The sequence below is a fragment of the Coturnix japonica genome, chromosome Z (genome assembly GCF_054131305.1).
Source record: "Coturnix japonica strain WE chromosome Z, WE-NBRP24, whole genome shotgun sequence".
Lineage (NCBI taxonomy): Eukaryota > Metazoa > Chordata > Aves > Galliformes > Phasianidae > Coturnix > Coturnix japonica.
The window spans coordinates 43282698-43304539 of NC_140702.1; the positions used below are offsets into that span (position 1 = coordinate 43282698).

Sequence of the window (21842 nt, forward strand, 5' to 3'; positions counted from 1 at the left end):
TGTCCTCCCAGTTCTCTCAACCAACTGCCAACATCACAAGCTCCTCCTGCTTGTTTCCCAAGCTGTGTGCATTGGTGTAGAGGCACTTCAGCTGGGTAGGCAGTCTTGTCACTTCCTTAAAGGATAACTCTCTCATTCTTTTCAGGTATTTCCTTCGATTTTTCCCATTGCCTTCTCCCGTTGCTGCAGCAGTCACTGCCTCGCCATCCCAGAGTTTTGTACGTACTACATGTTTGTCAGCATCTCTCAAGTCAGCAGGTGCTTCCAGCCCACTGCCAGTGCCCTCTAGCACTGTTGCGTCTTCCCACACCTTATCATGGGAACACTCACTATCCCCCCTGCCCATTCAGATCTAGTTTTAAAGCCCTCCCAACGAGCCCTGTTAGCTTTTTCCCAAGGATCCTTCTCCCTCTTTGAGAAAGGCAAACCATACCCAGTGCCCACAAACTCAGTGCTATGTAGGCTAAGCTGCTGTCAAAAAGAACAAAGTTCTGGTAGTAGCTTCAGCCCCGAAGCCAGGTATTTAAATCTGAGATCCTTAGGATTGTTTCCCTCTTCTGCCACACCGCGCCCTATTTGCCTAGTGTCAAGTTTTATACACACGGGGGCTTGCCAATGTCACCCCTGGCTCCGCCCACACTGTGTCAGTGCTGCTGAATGCCAGGGACTGCTCACTCCCTTCCTAACCGTTTTTTCTGCAGTATTTTACCTCGGATTTACCTTTCTGTGAAGGCTGTGGGTGCAAATTTCTGCTATGCAGCTTACTCACAAAAAGTTTTGCTAAGGTAGTGGTGTTCTCTTGTGCTCTACGGAATGTGTTGGTGCTCAGTCGAGTTAGAGAGCTCTCTTACTTTCTTGTAGCATCAGAATAGCCCTCTTTACTGTTTTTAACATACATCTTATATACCATTCACTTACAAGCAAGACATTCCTGTTCCTTTAACAGTTCTTGTAACCTCTTAATTGGTTCTAACTTCTCCCAGACAACAGTGATAAAGGATGAAAGCTTTATTGAAAGTAACAGCATTAACAGTGCATATCAAAAGATCCTGCTGTCCACATTTGGATGCAAACAGACAATGCTTGCCCTTTGTCTCATGCTCTGGTCTTCCGGGGGCTTCAGAGTGATAAGGTGTACCAAACAGTCTGATAAGGTCTTTGCTGACTTGTTCATGGTTACACCTTCCCCTACGATGTTAAACTGGCAGGTGGGGGGCTGCTGCACTCTGCATGGGTGCTCCAGACCCTCTTGAGTCCCCTCGGGCACGTCTTCCACCAGGGCCACCACCTGTGTCTTTTGGGGCCTGCCTCAGTACAATCTTCCTTGGTCCAGTCCTCAGACGGTGCAGTCACATATGTGCAGGTGGACTCTGTCTCCGAGGACTCTGATGGATGCCGGGTACGATAACGAGGGAGGCGGAACCACGAGCACTCCAGCTTTTTGGCGCGGATGTGCAGCTCCAGTTTCTCATGCTCCTCCTCGGACAGGAACAAAGCCTCCCGGCTATAGAAGTAGGTGGGAATCGGGCGGGATCCTGGTGCCCTGGCCGCACGCCTGGTCCGGTCACAATCGAGGGGGTACTTCTTCTTGAGTGTGCAGTCTGGGGCACTCTGTGTTTGCTGCAAACGTTGCAGCAGTTCTATGGACTTCCGCACTGCCACAGGGAAGAATCGAAGCTTTATCTCCAGGCATTTTCTGGCTATGTGCATGGAGATCTTTCTGGATCGTGCCTGACTGAGACACAGTTTTGAGATGACGGTAGCCACTGCACTGTGTCTCTGGCATCTGATACATTTAGTGTCAGCTACACACAGGCCTGTGATGTCCGTTTGAGTGTAGCTGTCCTTTAGCAGCACTACTTTGGCTGTGCCAGGCTGGCAGCCAGGCAGCCCTGACAGCCTCTGGTCCGCCTTACTGCAGGGGCGCAATGGTTCACGCCGAGGGCTGCTCTGCTTGGTGGCTGCCTGTCTCTCAGCACCTGCAAAACAGGGAGAGGCCCTGAGCCATGCTGGGCCGGGGGCTCTGGGGATGCTCTGGGCCAGGCATGTCCAATCCACGGCCTGCAGGCCTTAGGTAGCCTGCCACATCTGTTACCGCAGATTGGCTCCTGCCCCTCATCACCCGCAGCTCTGCCCTGCCACAAGGCCCGGCCCAGCCCTGAGCATGCACCCACCACGGCCCAGGCAGGATCGGATGCTCATGCCCTGGGCTCATCTGGCCAGGATGCACCGTACCAGGTTCTGGGCCATGGGTCAGTTGCTCCCAGAGGCTGGGCCCGGCCTGCCAGGGGATGGATACTCCTGGGCAAGCCTGGGGCTCAGGCTGACCCTCAGAGGACTCACCTGGCTCTGGTGCCACTGCTCTCTGCCACCATCTCCTCCACCGCAAGCGTCGTCTGCCAGCCTGTGGGCACGCGGACATGGCACAGTTACACTCCTGAGGGGTCCCACAGACCCTGCCCTGACTCACCCAGCACAAGTCCCCTAGCCACTAGTCTGCCCCTCTCTCAAATCTCCCCTACCTGTATGTTTTGGTTCACGGTGAACAAGAAGATTCCGGCCACCAAAAACATGAGGCCGTAAAGAAGGACAAGGGTAACAAGGATAAAGAGAGAGCTGCCAACAACCATTGCTAAACGCCGGTCGTGACCGCAACAGCAGAGGTGAGACCACCGCTCTGAACTCAGAACTGAGTCCAACTGTGTTGACATCACAGAGCTGCCTACCCACCCCGGAACCGTGACACATTGTGAGACAGGAGCCTGGGTGGGGCACTCTGCCTCCTGCTGTCCACCCCGTGCCTGCACACACTTCACTCTGGCCTCCATCTTGTTATGAGGGCTCCTCTGAGATGGCAGCAGTTGAGGTCCATCTGCCACTGATTTGTCTTCCCAGTAGCCTAATCTCTTCCATTTCATCTCCACATTTCCAAGGATTCCTCCGGCATATCTTATGTTGCTCTGCATGCAACTTCCCAACTGCCACCCCATCACTACCAAGGCCAACAAACCATATCCCCAAGAGACACATCTACGCAGTTCTTGAACACCCCTGGGATGGTGTTTCCAGTACCTCCCTGTGTGGCCCAGCCTGTTCCAGTGCCATTCTTGATCTTCGCCGTTCTTTCAAAGAATACATTTTCCCACGTTCAACCTGACCTCCTTTGGTGCAGTTTAGGGCTGTTCCTTCTCATCGTGTTGCTGCTACCTGGGAGAAGAGGCCAACCCTCACCTTGCTACAACCTCCCTTCTGGTCGTAGTAGAGAGTAGGGGGAGGAGGAGAGGGGGTGTTTCTGTCTCCATCAGGAAGGGAATAGAAGATAAAGAGGTGTCCCTAAAGAGCAGTCATGAGCAAGTCGACAGCCTAAGGGTGACAGTCAGAGACCAAGGCATCAAAGGGAGTCTTGTGGTGAGTGTCTACTGCAGGTCACCAGATCAGCCAGAGCCTGTCGATGAGGCCTTCTACCTCCAGCTACAGGAGGTGTCGCAGTCGCAAGTGCATGTCCTGCTTGGGGACCTGCAGCAGGTTGTAAATGGCCTGTGCCTGTACTTGTGCCCTTGCGCCCTAACGCAGGGCGCTCTTCCACAAGTTTCCCAAACCCGTCTGACAAGCATCTGTTGTGTACAAGTTATTTCGGCACCTCTCACATCAAATTTTTGTCCTGCAATCTTACATCAAATGACCCTCCTTCTCCACACTGAAACAAAGCCTCTTCGCTGCCTTTCCTTTTGTCTCCCCTAATGGTTTCAAGGCTGCAGCCAGAGCGGCAGTAAGTGATTCCATAGAGGCCATAACTGAGGTCTCTACCACCTTAGCCACCAAAGCAGAGCTGGCATCACTGCTCGTCTGTTTTACCTTTTCTAACAGTTCTGCCACTGATGCTGTACACAGCATTTGCAACAAAATTGCCCACGTTTTTGTATTTGCCTGCTCTATCGCTAGTGCTCTCAGCATCATTTCCTTAGTTTCTGCAGTAAGTGGGTTCTGACATCAGCGCTTCTGTTAACTGGTCAGTGAAGTTCCCAAACAACTTTCTCTTGCTTTGCTTAATAGAAACATAACACTGCTATTGTTTCTCTGGTGGCACTAATTGCAATGCAACTTTTGCACACCGCATACTCTCCCCTAAAACTGCTGCAGGAAAGGTCATTTGAACATGAGTGGTACTTTAGGGCCCAGTCCCCATTAGCATTTCCATGGTAATTGCATTGAGAGGGTCCCCCATCGGTCTCTGTACCTGAGCAATAGTCCCACATTCCACACACCACTTTTTTTTATTTTTTTCAAATATTAATTGTGACAGTCTACATATTACCCGGGCAATTTGCTTTATATCCTCTGGCACCATAACATTAGAGGACCATATCCATTGCAGAACCTGCCTGGCTTCAGACCGTAACCCATTTTCTGCAACTGTATTTCGTAGCTGCTACAGCAGTTTCCAATCAAAACTAACATATCGGGCCACCTGGCCCTCACCTTGTTGTTGCTGAACCACAGGGAGTGCACTGTTGGATAACTCCCCCACCACACCCCATTCACCTCCTAGCACTGCGTCCCGCAAATTATCTAACCATTCCCCCCCCGCCCCGGGAATTTAATTGCAGCCACCTCCTGCCCCCGCCCGCCGCTCCTGCTCAGGTGGATATGCATCCGTGGGGTGAGGAGGGCTCATCCGGGACAGCTGGCGGCATGACCGGGGCAGTAGGCGCCGTCGCAGGATCCGGCGTGCCAGACGCCGCGGCAGGATGGGGCACCGAGACCTCAGGGACGCTCGGCGAGGATGGTGGGGGGAGGGATCGAACAGGGACCGCGGACCGGCCCCGAACGTCGTATCCGACGAGCCTGACGCCTTCCCGTCGGCTCCTGCTCTTAGGACCTGCACGGCCTCAGCCTGACCCTGGAAAAATGGAAGTACAAACACTGTGAGATTCCCAGGAGGACTCACATTCTGGAGAAGCAGAAGCAGTGGCAGGCATGGCACCAGAAGCTTCTGTGAGATCTCAGTTGGATTGGGACTCTCGCACTGTTTCAGCTCATGCTTCTTAAGCATGCTGCCTGTCATGCCGTCACCCTTGTCCTGTAGAAGGGGGCTCAGATGGTGCTGCAGCAGAAGCTCAGTCTGCCCTGGCTTGTAAAGCTCTGGCAGGACACAGAGGCGTTGCCTTCTCCCTCCTGCTGCTGGGAGAGTAATAGCCATTTGGGCAAGGCCTTCAGGTGCACTTCCAGGCTTTTTTATGCCACATGCATGCCCAGGGCTTTGTGGGCTCCAGCTCTCCACACGATCCAGGGGTGCAGACTGCAACCGGCTGTAAAGAAGGACAAGGGTAACAAGGATAAACAGAGAGCTGCCAACAACCTTTGCTAAACGCCGGTCGTGACCGCAACAGCAGAGGTGAGACCACCGCTCTGAACTCAGAACTGAGTTCAACTGTGTTGACATCACTAAGCTGCCTACCTACCCCGGAACCACCCGTGCCTGCACACACTTCACTCTGGCCTCCATCTTGTTATGAGGGCTCCTCTGAGATGGCAGCAGTTGAGGTCCATCTGCCACTGATTTGTCTTCCCAGTAGCCTAATCTCTTCCATTTCATCTCCATATTTTCCAAGGATTCCTCCTGCATATCTTATATTGCCCTGCATGCAACTTCCCAATTGCCACCACGTCACTAGCAAGGCCAACAAACCATATCCCCAAGAGAGACATCTACACATTTCTTGAACACCACAGGGATGGTGATTCCAGTACTTCCCTGTGTGTCCTTTTGATCGCCGAAGTCGCCTGACTCGGAGCCGTCCTGGACTGATCAGCAGCGACTGACCGTGTGGTTCAAGGGGGATTTCGGGCGTTTCCTTCAAGCAGGGAACCCCCGGGTTGAGGAGAAGCCCGGCAGCTCTCACAGGAGCAGCTGACGCAGCCGCTGACGCAGCGTGTGGGCGTTGCCCGGCAACGGCGGGAGATTTATACTGGCACAAGTAAGGCAGCGGCTGGCCGCTGCCCACGAGAGACGGACAGGAGGAGTCGGGGTTCTTGCACCGCCTGACTTCCTGTTTCAGTGCTGCTGAGTCTTCTGCTTTGACGTTGTTGCTCCCCGGCGGAAGGCTGCTGCCAGAAATACTGAGGAGGCCCAGACAAGGGTTCCAAGCTCTCAGAAACGGGAGGCAGCAACCAAGAAGACTGCAGAGACCCCGACTGAGGTCCTGCACGTTCCCTATAGGAAGGCTGCTGCCAAAATGTCTGAGGAGACTCAGACTGAGCCCCCAACCCGAGATGCTTGTGTGCAGGTCTCTGACTGTACTGAGTGCCCGAGCCTGGCCCTTTCAGTGCTTGGTGAGGGAGGCAGTAATTGTGTTCACTGCGACCAGGTTAACTCCTTGCTCAGCCTCGTAGTTGACCTGAAGGAGGAAGTGGAGAGGCTGAGGACTATAAAAGAGTGTGAGAGGGAGACTGACTGGTGGTGTCAGTCCCTTTCAGCCTCAGGTTCTCAGCACATGGATGAGGCTAATAATGGAGCATGTCAGCCCCTGCCACCTTACAAACAAGTGGCAAAGGGGAACCAGCCAGCTGACAGCAATGCAGCGAGCCCCCTGTCCTCTCTTCCCCCTAGCAACAATTTGAGAAGGGAGGAGGAGTGGAAACAGGGACCTGCTCGGCGGAGGGGGCATCCCCCATCCCGACCATTCCCGGCTCCACAGGTGGCTCTGTGAAACAGGTTTGAGGCACTGGAATTTGAGGGGGGGACGGGTGAGAGCGTGGAGACAGGTGCACCCATGAGGTTGCCTCAGGCGAAGCAGTCGCCCCCAAGCCTCAAGACTGCTTCCACCCATAAGGACAGAAGGGTGATCGTCGTAGGTGACTCCCTTCTGCAAGGAACAGAAGGCCCTATATGCCGGCCCGACCCTACCCGCAGAGAGGTGTGCTGCCTTCCTGGGGCACGGGTCAGGGACATTTCAAAGATAATTCCTGGGTTGATTCGGCCTTCAGATTACTACCCACTTTTAATAATTCAGGCTGGCAGCAAGGAAGTTGATAAGGTAAGCCTGAGGCCTATCAGGAAAGACTTCAGGTGAATGGGGCGATTACTTGAAGGAGCTGGGGTGCAGGTGGTCTTTTCTTCTACACCTGTGGTGTCAGGGAAAGGTACAGGGAGGATCCAAAAACCCCAGCTCTTAAATAGATGGCTTAAGAGCTGGTGCAGACACATGAATTTTGGCTTTTTTGACCACGGGACAGTCTACACTGCACCCGGCGCGATGGCTGCTGATGCAAGCAGCCTGTCCCTGAGGGGTAAGAGGATATTAGCTGAGGAATTGGCGGGACTCATTGACAGGTCTTTAAACTAGGAACGAAGGGGGAAGGAGGCAAAATAAGGGCTACTGGGGTTGAATGGGTCATTCGAAGGCTTGTACCAAATCCCATGGGCAATGATGGCAGAGTGCAAAGGGATGGAGTAGGGCAGGGGGATGCTGGGGATGCTGCTGTTCTAGCAGATCCTGGATCCCTGGATCGCTCTGAACTCAGAACTGATTGATTACGGTGCAAACAAACTTTCATGCCCCAGCTGCAGTCGTGGCATAATATGATTGGATAACCCAGACACGGCACAACAAATGATTGGCTTCCTTCCACTCAACTAATCAGTTTAACAATATCCTGACACCATGACAACTCGGGAGCCTCGTGGCCTAGTCCCCGCCCCTCTGCCCCTCTTCTTCACCAAGCCTTCTCACAAGGTCGTCATGTCCTTGAAGCTGTCATGTCCTCCCAGTTCTCTCAACCAACTGCCAACATCACAAGCTCCTCCTGCTTGTTTCCCAAGCTGTGTGCATTGGTGTAGAGGCACTTCAGCTGGGTAGGCAGTCTTGTCACTTCCTTAAAGGATAACTCTTTCATTCCTTTCAGGTATTTCCCTCGATTTTTCCCATTGCCTTCTCCCGTTGCTGCAGCAGTCACTGCCTCGCCATCCAAGAGTTTTGTACGTACTACATGTTTGTCAGCATCTCTCAAGTCAGCAGGTGCTTCCAGCCCACTGCCAGTGCCCTCTAGCACTGTTGCGTCTTCCCACACCTTATCATGGGAACACTCACTATCCCCCCTGCCCATTCAGATCTAGTTTTAAAGCCCTCCCAACGAGCCCTGTTAGCTTTTTCCCAAGGATCCTTCTCCCTCTTTGAGAAAGGCAAACCATACCCAGTGCCCACAGACTCAGTGCTATGTAGGCTAAGCTGCTGTCAAAAAGAACAAAGTTCTGGTAGTAGCTTCAGCCCCGAAGCCAGGTATTTAAATCTGAGATCCTTAGGATTGTTTCCCTCTTCTGCCACACCGCGCCCTATTTGCCTAGTGTCAAGTTTTATACACACGGGGGCTTGCCAATGTCACCCCTGGCTCCGCCCACACTGTGTCAGTGCTGCTGAATGCCAGGGACTGCTCACTCCCTTCCTAACCGTTTTTTCTGCAGTATTTTACCTCGGATTTACCTTTCTGTGAAGGCTGTGGGTGCAAATTTCTGCTATGCAGCTTACTCACAAAAAGTTTTGCTAAGGTAGTGGTGTTCTCTTGTGCTCTACGGAATGTGTTGGTGCTCAGTCGAGTTAGAGAGCTCTCTTACTTTCTTGTAGCATCAGAATAGCCCTCTTTACTGTTTTTAACATACATCTTATATACCATTCACTTACAAGCAAGACATTCCTGTTCCTTTAACAGTTCTTGTAACCTCTTAATTGGTTCTAACTTCTCCCAGACAACAGTGATAAAGGATGAAAGCTTTATTGAAAGTAACAGCATTAACAGTGCATATCAAAAGATCCTGCTGTCCACATTTGGATGCAAACAGACAATGCTTGCCCTTTGTCTCATGCTCTGGTCTTCCGGGGGCTTCAGAGTGATAAGGTGTACCAAACAGTCTGATAAGGTCTTTGCTGCCTTGTTCATGGTTACACCTTCCCCTACGATGTTAAACTGGCAGGTGGGGGGCTGCTGCACTCTGCATGGGTGCTCCAGACCCTCTTGAGTCCCCTCGGGCACGTCTTCCACCAGGGCCACCACCTGTGTCTTTTGGGGCCTGCCTCAGTACAATCTTCCTTGGTCCAGTCCTCAGACGGTGCAGTCACATATGTGCAGGTGGACTCTGTCTCCGAGGACTCTGATGGATGCCGGGTACGATAACGAGGGAGGCGGAACCACGAGCACTCCAGCTTTTTGGCGCGGATGTGCAGCTCCAGTTTCTCACGCTCCTCCTCGGACAGGAACAAAGCCTCCCGGCTATAGAAGTAGGTGGGAATCGGGCGGGATCCTGGTGCCCTGGCCGCACGCCTGGTCCGGTCACGATCGAGGGGGTACTTCTTCTTGAGTGTGCAGTCTGGGGCACTCTGTGTTTGCTGCAAACGTTGCAGCAGTTCTATGGACTTCCGCACTGCCACAGGGAAGAATCGAAGCTTTATCTCCAGGCATTTTCTGGCTATGTGCATGGAGATCTTTCTGGATCGTGCCTGACTGAGACACAGTTTTGAGATGACGGTAGCCACTGCACTGTGTCTCTGGCATCTGATACATTTAGTGTCAGCTACACACAGGCCTGTGATGTCCGTTTGAGTGTAGCTGTCCTTTAGCAGCACTACTTTGGCTGTGCCAGGCTGGCAGCCAGGCAGCCCTGACAGCCTCTGGTCCGCCTTACTGCAGGGGCGCAATGGTTCACGCCGAGGGCTGCTCTGCTTGGTGGCTGCCTGTCTCTCAGCACCTGCAAAACAGGGAGAGGCCCTGAGCCATGCTGGGCCGGGGGCTCTGGGGATGCTCTGGGCCAGGCATGTCCAATCCACGGCCTGCAGGCCTTAGGTAGCCTGCCACATCTGTTACCGCAGATTGGCTCCTGCCCCTCATCACCCGCAGCTCTGCCCTGCCACAAGGCCCGGCCCAGCCCTGAGCATGCACCCACCACGGCCCAGGCAGGATCGGATGCCCATGCCCTGGGCTCATCTGGCCAGGATGCACCGTACCAGGTTCTGGGCCATGGGTCAGTTGCTCCCAGAGGCTGGGCCCGGCCTGCCAGGGGATGGATACTCCTGGGCAAGCCTGGGGCTCAGGCTGACCCTCAGAGGACTCACCTGGCTCTGGTGCCACTGCTCTCTGCCACCATCTCCTCCACCGCAAGCGTCGTCTGCCAGCCTGTGGGCACGCGGACATGGCACAGTTACACTCCTGAGGGGTCCCACAGACCCTGCCCTGACTCACCCAGCACAAGTCCCCTAGCCACTAGTCTGCCCCTCTCTCAAATCTCCCCTACCTGTATGTTTTGGTTCACGGTGAACAAGAAGATTCCGGCCACCAAAAACATGAGGCCGTAAAGAAGGACAAGGGTAACAAGGATAAAGAGAGAGCTGCCAACAACCATTGCTAAACGCCGGTCGTGACCGCAACAGCAGAGGTGAGACCACCGCTCTGAACTCAGAACTGAGTCCAACTGTGTTGACATCACAGAGCTGCCTACCCACCCCGGAACCGTGACACATTGTGAGACAGGAGCCTGGGTGGGGCACTCTGCCTCCTGCTGTCCACCCCGTGCCTGCACACACTTCACTCTGGCCTCCATCTTGTTATGAGGGCTCCTCTGAGATGGCAGCAGTTGAGGTCCATCTGCCACTGATTTGTCTTCCCAGTAGCCTAATCTCTTCCATTTCATCTCCACATTTCCAAGGATTCCTCCGGCATATCTTATGTTGCTCTGCATGCAACTTCCCAACTGCCACCCCATCACTACCAAGGCCAACAAACCATATCCCCAAGAGACGCATCTACGCATTTCTTGAACACCCCTGGGATGGTGTTTCCAGTACCTCCCTGTGTGGCCCAGCCTGTTCCAGTGCCATTCTTGATCTTCGCCGTTCTTTCAAAGAATACATTTTCCCACGTTCAACCTGACCTCCTTTGGTGCAGTTTAGGGCTGTTCCTTCTCATCGTGTTGCTGCTACCTGGGAGAAGAGGCCAACCCTCACCTTGCTACAACCTCCCTTCTGGTCGTAGTAGAGAGTAGGGGGAGGAGGAGAGGGGGTGTTTCTGTCTCCATCAGGAAGGGAATAGAAGATAAAGAGGTGTCCCTAAAGAGCAGTCATGAGCAAGTCGACAGCCTAAGGGTGACAGTCAGAGACCAAGGCATCAAAGGGAGTCTTGTGGTGAGTGTCTACTGCAGGTCACCAGATCAGCCAGAGCCTGTCGATGAGGCCTTCTACCTCCAGCTACAGGAGGTGTCGCAGTCGCAAGTGCATGTCCTGCTTGGGGACCTGCAGCAGGTTGTAAATGGCCTGTGCCTGTACTTGTGTCCTTGCGCCCTAACGCAGGGCGCTCTTCCACAAGTTTCCCAAACCCGTCTGACAAGCATCTGTTGTGTACAAGTTATTTCGGCACCTCTCACATCAAATTTTTGTCCTGCAATCTTACATCAAATGACCCTCCTTCTCCACACTGAAACAAAGCCTCTTCGCTGCCTTTCCTTTTGTCTCCCCTAATGGTTTCAAGGCTGCAGCCAGAGCGGCAGTAAGTGATTCCATAGAGGCCATAACTGAGGTCTCTACCACCTTAGCCACCAAAGCAGAGCTGGCATCACTGCTCGTCTGTTTTACCTTTTCTAACAGTTCTGCCACTGATGCTGTACACAGCATTTGCAACAAAATTGCCCACGTTTTTGTATTTGCCTGCTCTATCGCTAGTGCTCTCAGCATCATTTCCTTAGTTTCTGCAGTAAGTGGGTTCTGACATCAGCACTTCTGTTAACTGGTCAGTGAAGTTCCCAAACAACTTTCTCTTGCTTTGCTTAATAGAAACATAACACTGCTGTTGTTTCTCTGGTGGCACTAATTGCAATGCAACTTTTGCACACCGCATACTCTCCCCTAAAACTGCTGCAGGAAAGGTCATTTGAACATGAGTGGTACTATAGGGCCCAGTCCCCATTAGCATTTCCATGGTAATTGCATTGAGAGGGTCCCCCATCGGTCTCTGTACCTGAGCAATAGTCCCACATTCCACACACCACTTTTTTTTATTTTTTTCAAATATTAATTGTGACAGTCTACATATTACCCGGGCAATTTGCTTTATATCCTCTGGCACCATAACATTAGAGGACCATATCCATTGCAGAACCTGCCTGGCTTCAGACCGTAACCCATTTTCTGCAACTGTATTTCGTAGCTGCTACAGCAGTTTCCAATCAAAACTAACATATCGGGCCACCTGGCCCTCACCTTGTTGTTGCTGAACCACAGGGAGTGCACTGTTGGATAACTCCCCCACCACACCCCATTCACCTCCTAGCACTGCGTCCCGCAAATTATCTAACCATTCCCCCCCCGCCCCGGGAATTTAATTGCAGCCACCTCCTGCCCCCGCCCGCCGCTCCTGCTCAGGTGGATATGCATCCGTGGGGTGAGGAGGGCTCATCCGGGACAGCTGGCGGCATGACCGGGGCAGTAGGCGCCGTCGCAGGATCCGGCGTGCCAGACGCCGCGGCAGGATGGGGCACCGAGACCTCAGGGACGCTCGGCGAGGATGGTGGGGGGAGGGATCGAACAGGGACCGCGGACCGGCCCCGAACGTCGTATCCGACGAGCCTGACGCCTTCCCGTCGGCTCCTGCTCTTAGGACCTGCACGGCCTCAGCCTGACCCTGGAAAAATGGAAGTACAAACACTGTGAGATTCCCAGGAGGACTCACATTCTGGAGAAGCAGAAGCAGTGGCAGGCATGGCACCAGAAGCTTCTGTGAGATCTCAGTTGGATTGGGACTCTCGCACTGTTTCAGCTCATGCTTCTTAAGCATGCTGCCTGTCATGCCGTCACCCTTGTCCTGTAGAAGGGGGCTCAGATGGTGCTGCAGCAGAAGCTCAGTCTGCCCTGGCTTGTAAAGCTCTGGCAGGACACAGAGGCGTTGCCTTCTCCCTCCTGCTGCTGGGAGAGTAATAGCCATTTGGGCAAGGCCTTCAGGTGCACTTCCAGGCTTTTTTATGCCACATGCATGCCCAGGGCTTTGTGGGCTCCAGCTCTCCACACGATCCAGGGGTGCAGACTGCAACCGGCTGTAAAGAAGGACAAGGGTAACAAGGATAAACAGAGAGCTGCCAACAACCTTTGCTAAACGCCGGTCGTGACCGCAACAGCAGAGGTGAGACCACCGCTCTGAACTCAGAACTGAGTTCAACTGTGTTGACATCACTAAGCTGCCTACCTACCCCGGAACCACCCGTGCCTGCACACACTTCACTCTGGCCTCCATCTTGTTATGAGGGCTCCTCTGAGATGGCAGCAGTTGAGGTCCATCTGCCACTGATTTGTCTTCCCAGTAGCCTAATCTCTTCCATTTCATCTCCATATTTTCCAAGGATTCCTCCTGCATATCTTATATTGCCCTGCATGCAACTTCCCAATTGCCACCACGTCACTAGCAAGGCCAACAAACCATATCCCCAAGAGACACATCTACACATTTCTTGAACACCACAGGGATGGTGATTCCAGTACTTCCCTGTGTGTCCTTTTGATCGCCGAAGTCGCCTGACTCGGAGCCGTCCTGGACTGATCAGCAGCGACTGACCGTGTGGTTCAAGGGGGATTTCGGGCGTTTCCTTCAAGCAGGGAACCCCCGGGTTGAGGAGAAGCCTGGCAGCTCTCACAGGAGCAGCTGACGCAGCCGCTGACGCAGCGTGTGGGCGTTGCCCGGCAACGGCGGGAGATTTATACGGGCACAAGGAAGGCAGCGGCTGGCCGCTGCCCACGAGAGACGGACAGGAGGAGTCAGGGTTCTTGCACCGCCTGACTTCCTGTTTCAGTGCTGCTGAGTCTTCTGCTTTGACGCTGTTGCTCCCCGGCGGAAGGCTGCTGCCAGAAATACTGAGGAGGCCCAGACAAGGGTTCCAAGCTCTCAGAAACGGGAGGCAGCAACCAAGAAGACTGCAGAGACCCCGACTGAGGTCCTGCACGTTCCCTATAGGAAGGCTGCTGCCAAAATGTCTGAGGAGACTCAGACTGAGCCCCCAACCCGAGATGCTTGTGTGCAGGTCTCTGACTGTACTGAGTGCCCGAGCCTGGCCCTTTCAGTGCTTGGTGAGGGAGGCAGTAATTGTGTTCACTGCGACCAGGTTAACTCCTTGCTCAGCCTCGTAGTTGACCTGAAGGAGGAAGTGGAGAGGCTGAGGACTATAAAAGAGTGTGAGAGGGAGACTGGCTGGTGGTGTCAGTCCCTTTCAGCCTCAGGTTCTCAGCACATGGATGAGGCTAATAATGGAGCATGTCAGCCCCTGCCACCTTACAAACAAGTGGCAAAGGGGAACCAGCCAGCTGACAGCAATGCAGCGAGCCCCCTGTCCTCTCTTCCCCCTAGCAACAATTTGAGAAGGGAGGAGGAGTGGAAACAGGGACCTGCTCGGCGGAGGGGGCATCCCCCATCCCGACCATTCCCGGCTCCACAGGTGGCTCTGTGAAACAGGTTTGAGGCACTGGAATTTGAGGGGGGGACGGGTGAGAGCGTGGAGACAGGTGCACCCATGAGGTTGCCTCAGGCGAAGCGGTCGCCCCAAGCCTCAAGACTGCTTCCACCCATAAGGACAGAAGGGTGATCGTTGTAGGTGACTCCCTTCTGCAAGGAACAGAAGGCCCTATATACCGGCCCGACCCTACCTGCAGAGAGGTGTGCTGCCTTCCTGGGGCACGGGTCAGGGACATTTCAAAGATAATTCCTGGGTTGATTCGGCCTTCAGATTACTACCCACTTTTAATAATTCAGGCTGGCGGCAAGGAAGTTGATAAGGTAAGCCTGAGGCCTATCAGGAAAGACTTCAGGTGAATGGGGCGATTACTTGAAGGAGCTGGGGTGCAGGTGGTCTTTTCTTCTACACCTGTGGTGTCAGGGAAAGGTACAGGGAGGATCCAAAAACCCCAGCTCTTAAATAGATGGCTTAAGAGCTGGTGCAGACACATGAATTTTGGCTTTTTTGACCACGGGACAGTCTACACTGCACCCGGCGCGATGGCTGCTGATGCAAGCAGCCTGTCCCTGAGGGGTAAGAGGATATTAGCTGAGGAATTGGCGGGACTCATTGACAGGTCTTTAAACTAGGAACGAAGGGGGAAGGAGGCAAAATAAGGGCTACTGGGGTTGAATGGGTCATTCGAAGGCTTGTACCAAACTCCATGGGCAATGATGGCAGAGTGCAAAGGGATGGAGTAGGGCAGGGGGATGCTGGGGATGCTGCTGTTCTAGCAGATCCTGGATCCCTGGATCGCTCTGAACTCAGAACTGATTGATTACGGTGCAAACAAACTTTCATGCCCCAGCTGCAGTCGTGGCATAATATGATTGGATAACCCAGACACGGCACAACAAATGATTGGCTTCCTTCCACTCAACTAATCAGTTTAACAATATCCTGACACCATGACAACTCGGGAGCCTCGTGGCCTAGTCCCCGCCCCTCTGCCCCTCTTCTTCACCAAGCCTTCTCACAAGGTCGTCATGTCCTTGAAGCTGTCATGTCCTCCCAGTTCTCTCAACCAACTGCCAACATCACAAGCTCCTCCTGCTTGTTTCCCAAGCTGTGTGCATTGGTGTAGAGGCACTTCAGCTGGGTAGGCAGTCTTGTCACTTCCTTAAAGGATAACTCTTTCATTCCTTTCAGGTATTTCCCTCGATTTTTCCCATTGCCTTCTCCCGTTGCTGCAGCAGTCACTGCCTCGCCATCCAAGAGTTTTGTACGTACTACATGTTTGTCAGCATCTCTCAAGTCAGCAGGTGCTTCCAGCCCACTGCCAGTGCCCTCTAGCACTGTTGCGTCTTCCCACACCTTATCATGGGAACACTCACTATCCCCCCTGCCCATTCAGATCTAGTTTTAAAGCCCTCCCAACGAGCCCTGTTAGCTTTTTCCCAAGGATCCTTCTCCCTCTTTGAGAAAGGCAAACCATACCCAGTGCCCACAAACTCAGTGCTATGTAGGCTAAGCTGCTGTCAAAAAGAACAAAGTTCTGGTAGTAGCTTCAGCCCCGAAGCCAGGTATTTAAATCTGAGATCCTTAGGATTGTTTCCCTCTTCTGCCACACCGTGCCCTATTTGCCTAGTGTCAAGTTTTATACACACGGGGGCTTGCCAATGTCACCCCTGGCTCCGCCCACACTGTGTCAGTGCTGCTGAATGCCAGGGACTGCTCACTCCCTTCCTAACCGTTTTTTCTGCAGTATTTTACCTCGGATTTACCTTTCTGTGAAGGCTGTGGGTGCAAATTTCTGCTATGCAGCTTACTCACAAAAAGTTTTGCTAAGGTAGTGGTGTTCTCTTGTGCTCTACGGAATGTGTTGGTGCTCAGTCGAGTTAGAGAGCTCTCTTACTTTCTTGTAGCATCAGAATAGCCCTCTTTACTGTTTTTAACATACATCTTATATACCATTCACTTACAAGCAAGACATTCCTGTTCCTTTAACAGTTCTTGTAACCTCTTAATTGGTTCTAACTTCTCCCAGACAACAGTGATAAAGGATGAAAGCTTTATTGAAAGTAACAGCATTAACAGTGCATATCAAAAGATCCTGCTGTCCACATTTGGATGCAAACAGACAATGCTTGCCCTTTGTCTCATGCTCTGGTCTTCCGGGGGCTTCAGAGTGATAAGGTGTACCAAACAGTCTGATAAGGTCTTTGCTGCCTTGTTCATGGTTACACCTTCCCCTACGATGTTAAACTGGCAGGTGGGGGGCTGCTGCACTCTGCATGGGTGCTCCAGACCCTCTTGAGTCCCCTCGGGCACGTCTTCCACCAGGGCCACCACCTGTGTCTTTTGGGGCCTGCCTCAGTACAATCTTCCTTGGTCCAGTCCTCAGACGGTGCAGTCACATATGTGCAGGTGGACTCTGTCTCCGAGGACTCTGATGGATGCCGGGTACGATAACGAGGGAGGCGGAACCACGAGCACTCCAGCTTTTTGGCGCGGATGTGCAGCTCCAGTTTCTCACGCTCCTCCTCGGACAGGAACAAAGCCTCCCGGCTATAGAAGTAGGTGGGAATCGGGCGGGATCCTGGTGCCCTGGCCGCACGCCTGGTCCGGTCACGATCGAGGGGGTACTTCTTCTTGAGTGTGCAGTCTGGGGCACTCTGTGTTTGCTGCAAACGTTGCAGCAGTTCTATGGACTTCCGCACTGCCACAGGGAAGAATCGAAGCTTTATCTCCAGGCATTTTCTGGCTATGTGCATGGAGATCTTTCTGGATCGTGCCTGACTGAGACACAGTTTTGAGATGACGGTAGCCACTGCACTGTGTCTCTGGCATCTGATACATTTAGTGTCAGCTACACACAGGCCTGTGATGTCCGTTTGAGTGTAGCTGTCCTTTAGCAGCACTACTTTGGCTGTGCCAGGCTGGCAGCCAGGCAGCCCTGACAGCCTCTGGTCCGCCTTACTGCAGGGGCGCAATGGTTCACGCCGAGGGCTGCTCTGCTTGGTGGCTGCCTGTCTCTCAGCACCTGCAAAACAGGGAGAGGCCCTGAGCCATGCTGGGCCGGGGGCTCTGGGGATGCTCTGGGCCAGGCATGTCCAATCCACGGCCTGCAGGCCTTAGGTAGCCTGCCACATCTGTTACCGCAGATTGGCTCCTGCCCCTCATCACCCGCAGCTCTGCCCTGCCACAAGGCCCGGCCCAGCCCTGAGCATGCACCCACCACGGCCCAGGCAGGATCGGATGCCCATGCCCTGGGCTCATCTGGCCAGGATGCACCGTACCAGGTTCTGGGCCATGGGTCAGTTGCTCCCAGAGGCTGGGCCCGGCCTGCCAGGGGATGGATACTCCTGGGCAAGCCTGGGGCTCAGGCTGACCCTCAGAGGACTCACCTGGCTCTGGTGCCACTGCTCTCTGCCACCATCTCCTCCACCGCAAGCGTCGTCTGCCAGCCTGTGGGCACGCGGACATGGCACAGTTACACTCCTGAGGGGTCCCACAGACCCTGCCCTGACTCACCCAGCACAAGTCCCCTAGCCACTAGTCTGCCCCTCTCTCAAATCTCCCCTACCTGTATGTTTTGGTTCACGGTGAACAAGAAGATTCCGGCCACCAAAAACATGAGGCCGTAAAGAAGGACAAGGGTAACAAGGATAAAGAGAGAGCTGCCAACAACCATTGCTAAACGCCGGTCGTGACCGCAACAGCAGAGGTGAGACCACCGCTCTGAACTCAGAACTGAGTCCAACTGTGTTGACATCACAGAGCTGCCTACCCACCCCGGAACCGTGACACATTGTGAGACAGGAGCCTGGGTGGGGCACTCTGCCTCCTGCTGTCCACCCCGTGCCTGCACACACTTCACTCTGGCCTCCATCTTGTTATGAGGGCTCCTCTGAGATGGCAGCAGTTGAGGTCCATCTGCCACTGATTTGTCTTCCCAGTAGCCTAATCTCTTCCATTTCATCTCCACATTTCCAAGGATTCCTCCGGCATATCTTATGTTGCTCTGCATGCAACTTCCCAACTGCCACCCCATCACTACCAAGGCCAACAAACCATATCCCCAAGAGACGCATCTACGCATTTCTTGAACACCCCTGGGATGGTGTTTCCAGTACCTCCCTGTGTGGCCCAGCCTGTTCCAGTGCCATTCTTGATCTTCGCCGTTCTTTCAAAGAATACATTTTCCCACGTTCAACCTGACCTCCTTTGGTGCAGTTTAGGGCTGTTCCTTCTCATCGTGTTGCTGCTACCTGGGAGAAGAGGCCAACCCTCACCTTGCTACAACCTCCCTTCTGGTCGTAGTAGAGAGTAGGGGGAGGAGGAGAGGGGGTGTTTCTGTCTCCATCAGGAAGGGAATAGAAGATAAAGAGGTGTCCCTAAAGAGCAGTCATGAGCAAGTCGACAGCCTAAGGGTGACAGTCAGAGACCAAGGCATCAAAGGGAGTCTTGTGGTGAGTGTCTACTGCAGGTCACCAGATCAGCCAGAGCCTGTCGATGAGGCCTTCTACCTCCAGCTACAGGAGGTGTCGCAGTCGCAAGTGCATGTCCTGCTTGGGGACCTGCAGCAGGTTGTAAATGGCCTGTGCCTGTACTTGTGCCCTTGCGCCCTAACGCAGGGCGCTCTTCCACAAGTTTCCCAAACCCGTCTGACAAGCATCTGTTGTGTACAAGTTATTTCGGCACCTCTCACATCAAATTTTTGTCCTGCAATCTTACATCAAATGACCCTCCTTCTCCACACTGAAACAAAGCCTCTTCGCTGCCTTTCCTTTTGTCTCCCCTAATGGTTTCAAGGCTGCAGCCAGAGCGGCAGTAAGTGATTCCATAGAGGCCATAACTGAGGTCTCTACCACCTTAGCCACCAAAGCAGAGCTGGCATCACTGCTCGTCTGTTTTACCTTTTCTAACAGTTCTGCCACTGATGCTGTACACAGCATTTGCAACAAAATTGCCCACGTTTTTGTATTTGCCTGCTCTATCGCTAGTGCTCTCAGCATCATTTCCTTAGTTTCTGCAGTAAGTGGGTTCTGACATCAGCACTTCTGTTAACTGGTCAGTGAAGTTCCCAAACAACTTTCTCTTGCTTTGCTTAATAGAAACATAACACTGCTGTTGTTTCTCTGGTGGCACTAATTGCAATGCAACTTTTGCACACCGCATACTCTCCCCTAAAACTGCTGCAGGAAAGGTCATTTGAACATGAGTGGTACTATAGGGCCCAGTCCCCATTAGCATTTCCATGGTAATTGCATTGAGAGGGTCCCCCATCGGTCTCTGTACCTGAGCAATAGTCCCACATTCCACACACCACTTTTTTTTATTTTTTTCAAATATTAATTGTGACAGTCTACATATTACCCGGGCAATTTGCTTTATATCCTCTGGCACCATAACATTAGAGGACCATATCCATTGCAGAACCTGCCTGGCTTCAGACCGTAACCCATTTTCTGCAACTGTATTTCGTAGCTGCTACAGCAGTTTCCAATCAAAACTAACATATCGGGCCACCTGGCCCTCACCTTGTTGTTGCTGAACCACAGGGAGTGCACTGTTGGATAACTCCCCCACCACACCCCATTCACCTCCTAGCACTGCGTCCCGCAAATTATCTAACCATTCCCCCCCCGCCCCGGGAATTTAATTGCAGCCACCTCCTGCCCCCGCCCGCCGCTCCTGCTCAGGTGGATATGCATCCGTGGGGTGAGGAGGGCTCATCCGGGACAGCTGGCGGCATGACCGGGGCAGTAGGCGCCGTCGCAGGATCCGGCGTGCCAGACGCCGCGGCAGGATGGGGCACCGAGACCTCAGGGACGCTCGGCGAGGATGGTGGGGGGAGGGATCGAACAGGGACCGCGGACCGGCCCCGAACGTCGTATCCGACGAGCCTGACGCCTTCCCGTCGGCTCCTGCTCTTAGGACCTGCACGGCCTCAGCCTGACCCTGGAAAAATGGAAGTACAAACACTGTGAGATTCCCAGGAGGACTCACATTCTGGAGAAGCAGAAGCAGTGGCAGGCATGGCACCAGAAGCTTCTGTGAGATCTCAGTTGGATTGGGACTCTCGCACTGTTTCAGCTCATGCTTCTTAAGCATGCTGCCTGTCATGCCGTCACCCTTGTCCTGTAGAAGGGGGCTCAGATGGTGCTGCAGCAGAAGCTCAGTCTGCCCTGGCTTGTAAAGCTCTGGCAGGACACAGAGGCGTTGCCTTCTCCCTCCTGCTGCTGGGAGAGTAATAGCCATTTGGGCAAGGCCTTCAGGTGCACTTCCAGGCTTTTTTATGCCACATGCATGCCCAGGGCTTTGTGGGCTCCAGCTCTCCACACGATCCAGGGGTGCAGACTGCAACCGGCTGTAAAGAAGGACAAGGGTAACAAGGATAAACAGAGAGCTGCCAACAACCTTTGCTAAACGCCGGTCGTGACCGCAACAGCAGAGGTGAGACCACCGCTCTGAACTCAGAACTGAGTTCAACTGTGTTGACATCACTAAGCTGCCTACCTACCCCGGAACCACCCGTGCCTGCACACACTTCACTCTGGCCTCCATCTTGTTATGAGGGCTCCTCTGAGATGGCAGCAGTTGAGGTCCATCTGCCACTGATTTGTCTTCCCAGTAGCCTAATCTCTTCCATTTCATCTCCATATTTTCCAAGGATTCCTCCTGCATATCTTATATTGCCCTGCATGCAACTTCCCAATTGCCACCACGTCACTAGCAAGGCCAACAAACCATATCCCCAAGAGAGACATCTACACATTTCTTGAACACCACAGGGATGGTGATTCCAGTACTTCCCTGTGTGTCCTTTTGATCGCCGAAGTCGCCTGACTCGGAGCCGTCCTGGACTGATCAGCAGCGACTGACCGTGTGGTTCAAGGGGGATTTCGGGCGTTTCCTTCAAGCAGGGAACCCCCGGGTTGAGGAGAAGCCTGGCAGCTCTCACAGGAGCAGCTGACGCAGCCGCTGACGCAGCGTGTGGGCGTTGCCCGGCAACGGCGGGAGATTTATACGGGCACAAGGAAGGCAGCGGCTGGCCGCTGCCCACGAGAGACGGACAGGAGGAGTCAGGGTTCTTGCACCGCCTGACTTCCTGTTTCAGTGCTGCTGAGTCTTCTGCTTTGACGCTGTTGCTCCCCGGCGGAAGGCTGCTGCCAGAAATACTGAGGAGGCCCAGACAAGGGTTCCAAGCTCTCAGAAACGGGAGGCAGCAACCAAGAAGACTGCAGAGACCCCGACTGAGGTCCTGCACGTTCCCTATAGGAAGGCTGCTGCCAAAATGTCTGAGGAGACTCAGACTGAGCCCCCAACCCGAGATGCTTGTGTGCAGGTCTCTGACTGTACTGAGTGCCCGAGCCTGGCCCTT

General features: G+C 53.6%; 3 protein-coding genes across 6 annotated transcripts; all 3 read right to left on the reverse strand.

Moving 5' to 3' along the window:
* Positions 1-990: 990 nt before the first annotated feature.
* LOC146753948 (uncharacterized) lies at positions 991-4062 on the reverse strand. 2 transcript variants are annotated; one of them, XM_085528268.1, is made up of 3 exons: positions 3073-4062; positions 2344-2404; positions 991-1979 (listed from the first exon to the last, which is right to left on the reverse strand). In XM_085528268.1, the coding sequence occupies exons 1-3, from the start codon at positions 3136-3138 to the stop codon at positions 1189-1191; spliced, it is 918 nt and encodes a 305-aa protein (XP_085384394.1). In that variant the 5' UTR covers positions 3139-4062; the 3' UTR covers positions 991-1188. The 2 variants fall into 2 exon arrangements, with proteins under 2 accessions (XP_085384394.1, XP_085384393.1); XM_085528267.1 differs by having other exon boundaries at positions 2523-4062.
* Positions 4063-8750: 4688 nt separating this feature from the next.
* Positions 8751-12314, reverse strand: LOC146753949 (uncharacterized). 2 transcript variants are annotated; one of them, XM_085528775.1, is made up of 3 exons: positions 10833-12314; positions 10104-10164; positions 8751-9739 (listed from the first exon to the last, which is right to left on the reverse strand). In XM_085528775.1, the coding sequence occupies exons 1-3, from the start codon at positions 10896-10898 to the stop codon at positions 8949-8951; spliced, it is 918 nt and encodes a 305-aa protein (XP_085384901.1). In that variant the 5' UTR covers positions 10899-12314; the 3' UTR covers positions 8751-8948. The 2 variants fall into 2 exon arrangements, with proteins under 2 accessions (XP_085384901.1, XP_085384899.1); XM_085528773.1 differs by having other exon boundaries at positions 10283-12314.
* Positions 12315-16509: 4195 nt separating this feature from the next.
* On the reverse strand, positions 16510-20073 carry LOC146753950 (uncharacterized). 2 transcript variants are annotated; one of them, XM_085528084.1, is made up of 3 exons: positions 18592-20073; positions 17863-17923; positions 16510-17498 (listed from the first exon to the last, which is right to left on the reverse strand). In XM_085528084.1, the coding sequence occupies exons 1-3, from the start codon at positions 18655-18657 to the stop codon at positions 16708-16710; spliced, it is 918 nt and encodes a 305-aa protein (XP_085384210.1). In that variant the 5' UTR covers positions 18658-20073; the 3' UTR covers positions 16510-16707. The 2 variants fall into 2 exon arrangements, with proteins under 2 accessions (XP_085384210.1, XP_085384209.1); XM_085528083.1 differs by having other exon boundaries at positions 18042-20073.
* Positions 20074-21842: the final 1769 nt, after the last annotated feature.

Excerpts from the sequence above, each read along its gene's own strand:
- LOC146753948 (XM_085528267.1), bottom strand. The coding sequence starts at position 2,990 with ATGGGGTGGCAGTTGGGAAGTTGCATGCAGAGCAACATAAGATATGCC. Across the intron at positions 2,405-2,522 it reads CCGTGAACCAAAACATACAG|GCTGGCAGACGACGCTTGCG; the intron begins GTAGGGGAGATT and ends GCGTGCCCACAG. Across the intron at positions 1,980-2,343 it reads AGCAGTGGCACCAGAGCCAG|GTGCTGAGAGACAGGCAGCC; the intron begins GTGAGTCCTCTG and ends CCTGTTTTGCAG.
- LOC146753950 (XM_085528083.1), bottom strand. The coding sequence starts at position 18,557 with ATGCGTAGATGCGTCTCTTGGGGATATGGTTTGTTGGCCTTGGTAGTG. Across the intron at positions 17,924-18,041 it reads CCGTGAACCAAAACATACAG|GCTGGCAGACGACGCTTGCG; the intron begins GTAGGGGAGATT and ends GCGTGCCCACAG. Across the intron at positions 17,499-17,862 it reads AGCAGTGGCACCAGAGCCAG|GTGCTGAGAGACAGGCAGCC; the intron begins GTGAGTCCTCTG and ends CCTGTTTTGCAG.
- LOC146753949 (XM_085528773.1), bottom strand. The coding sequence starts at position 10,798 with ATGCGTAGATGCGTCTCTTGGGGATATGGTTTGTTGGCCTTGGTAGTG. Across the intron at positions 10,165-10,282 it reads CCGTGAACCAAAACATACAG|GCTGGCAGACGACGCTTGCG; the intron begins GTAGGGGAGATT and ends GCGTGCCCACAG. Across the intron at positions 9,740-10,103 it reads AGCAGTGGCACCAGAGCCAG|GTGCTGAGAGACAGGCAGCC; the intron begins GTGAGTCCTCTG and ends CCTGTTTTGCAG.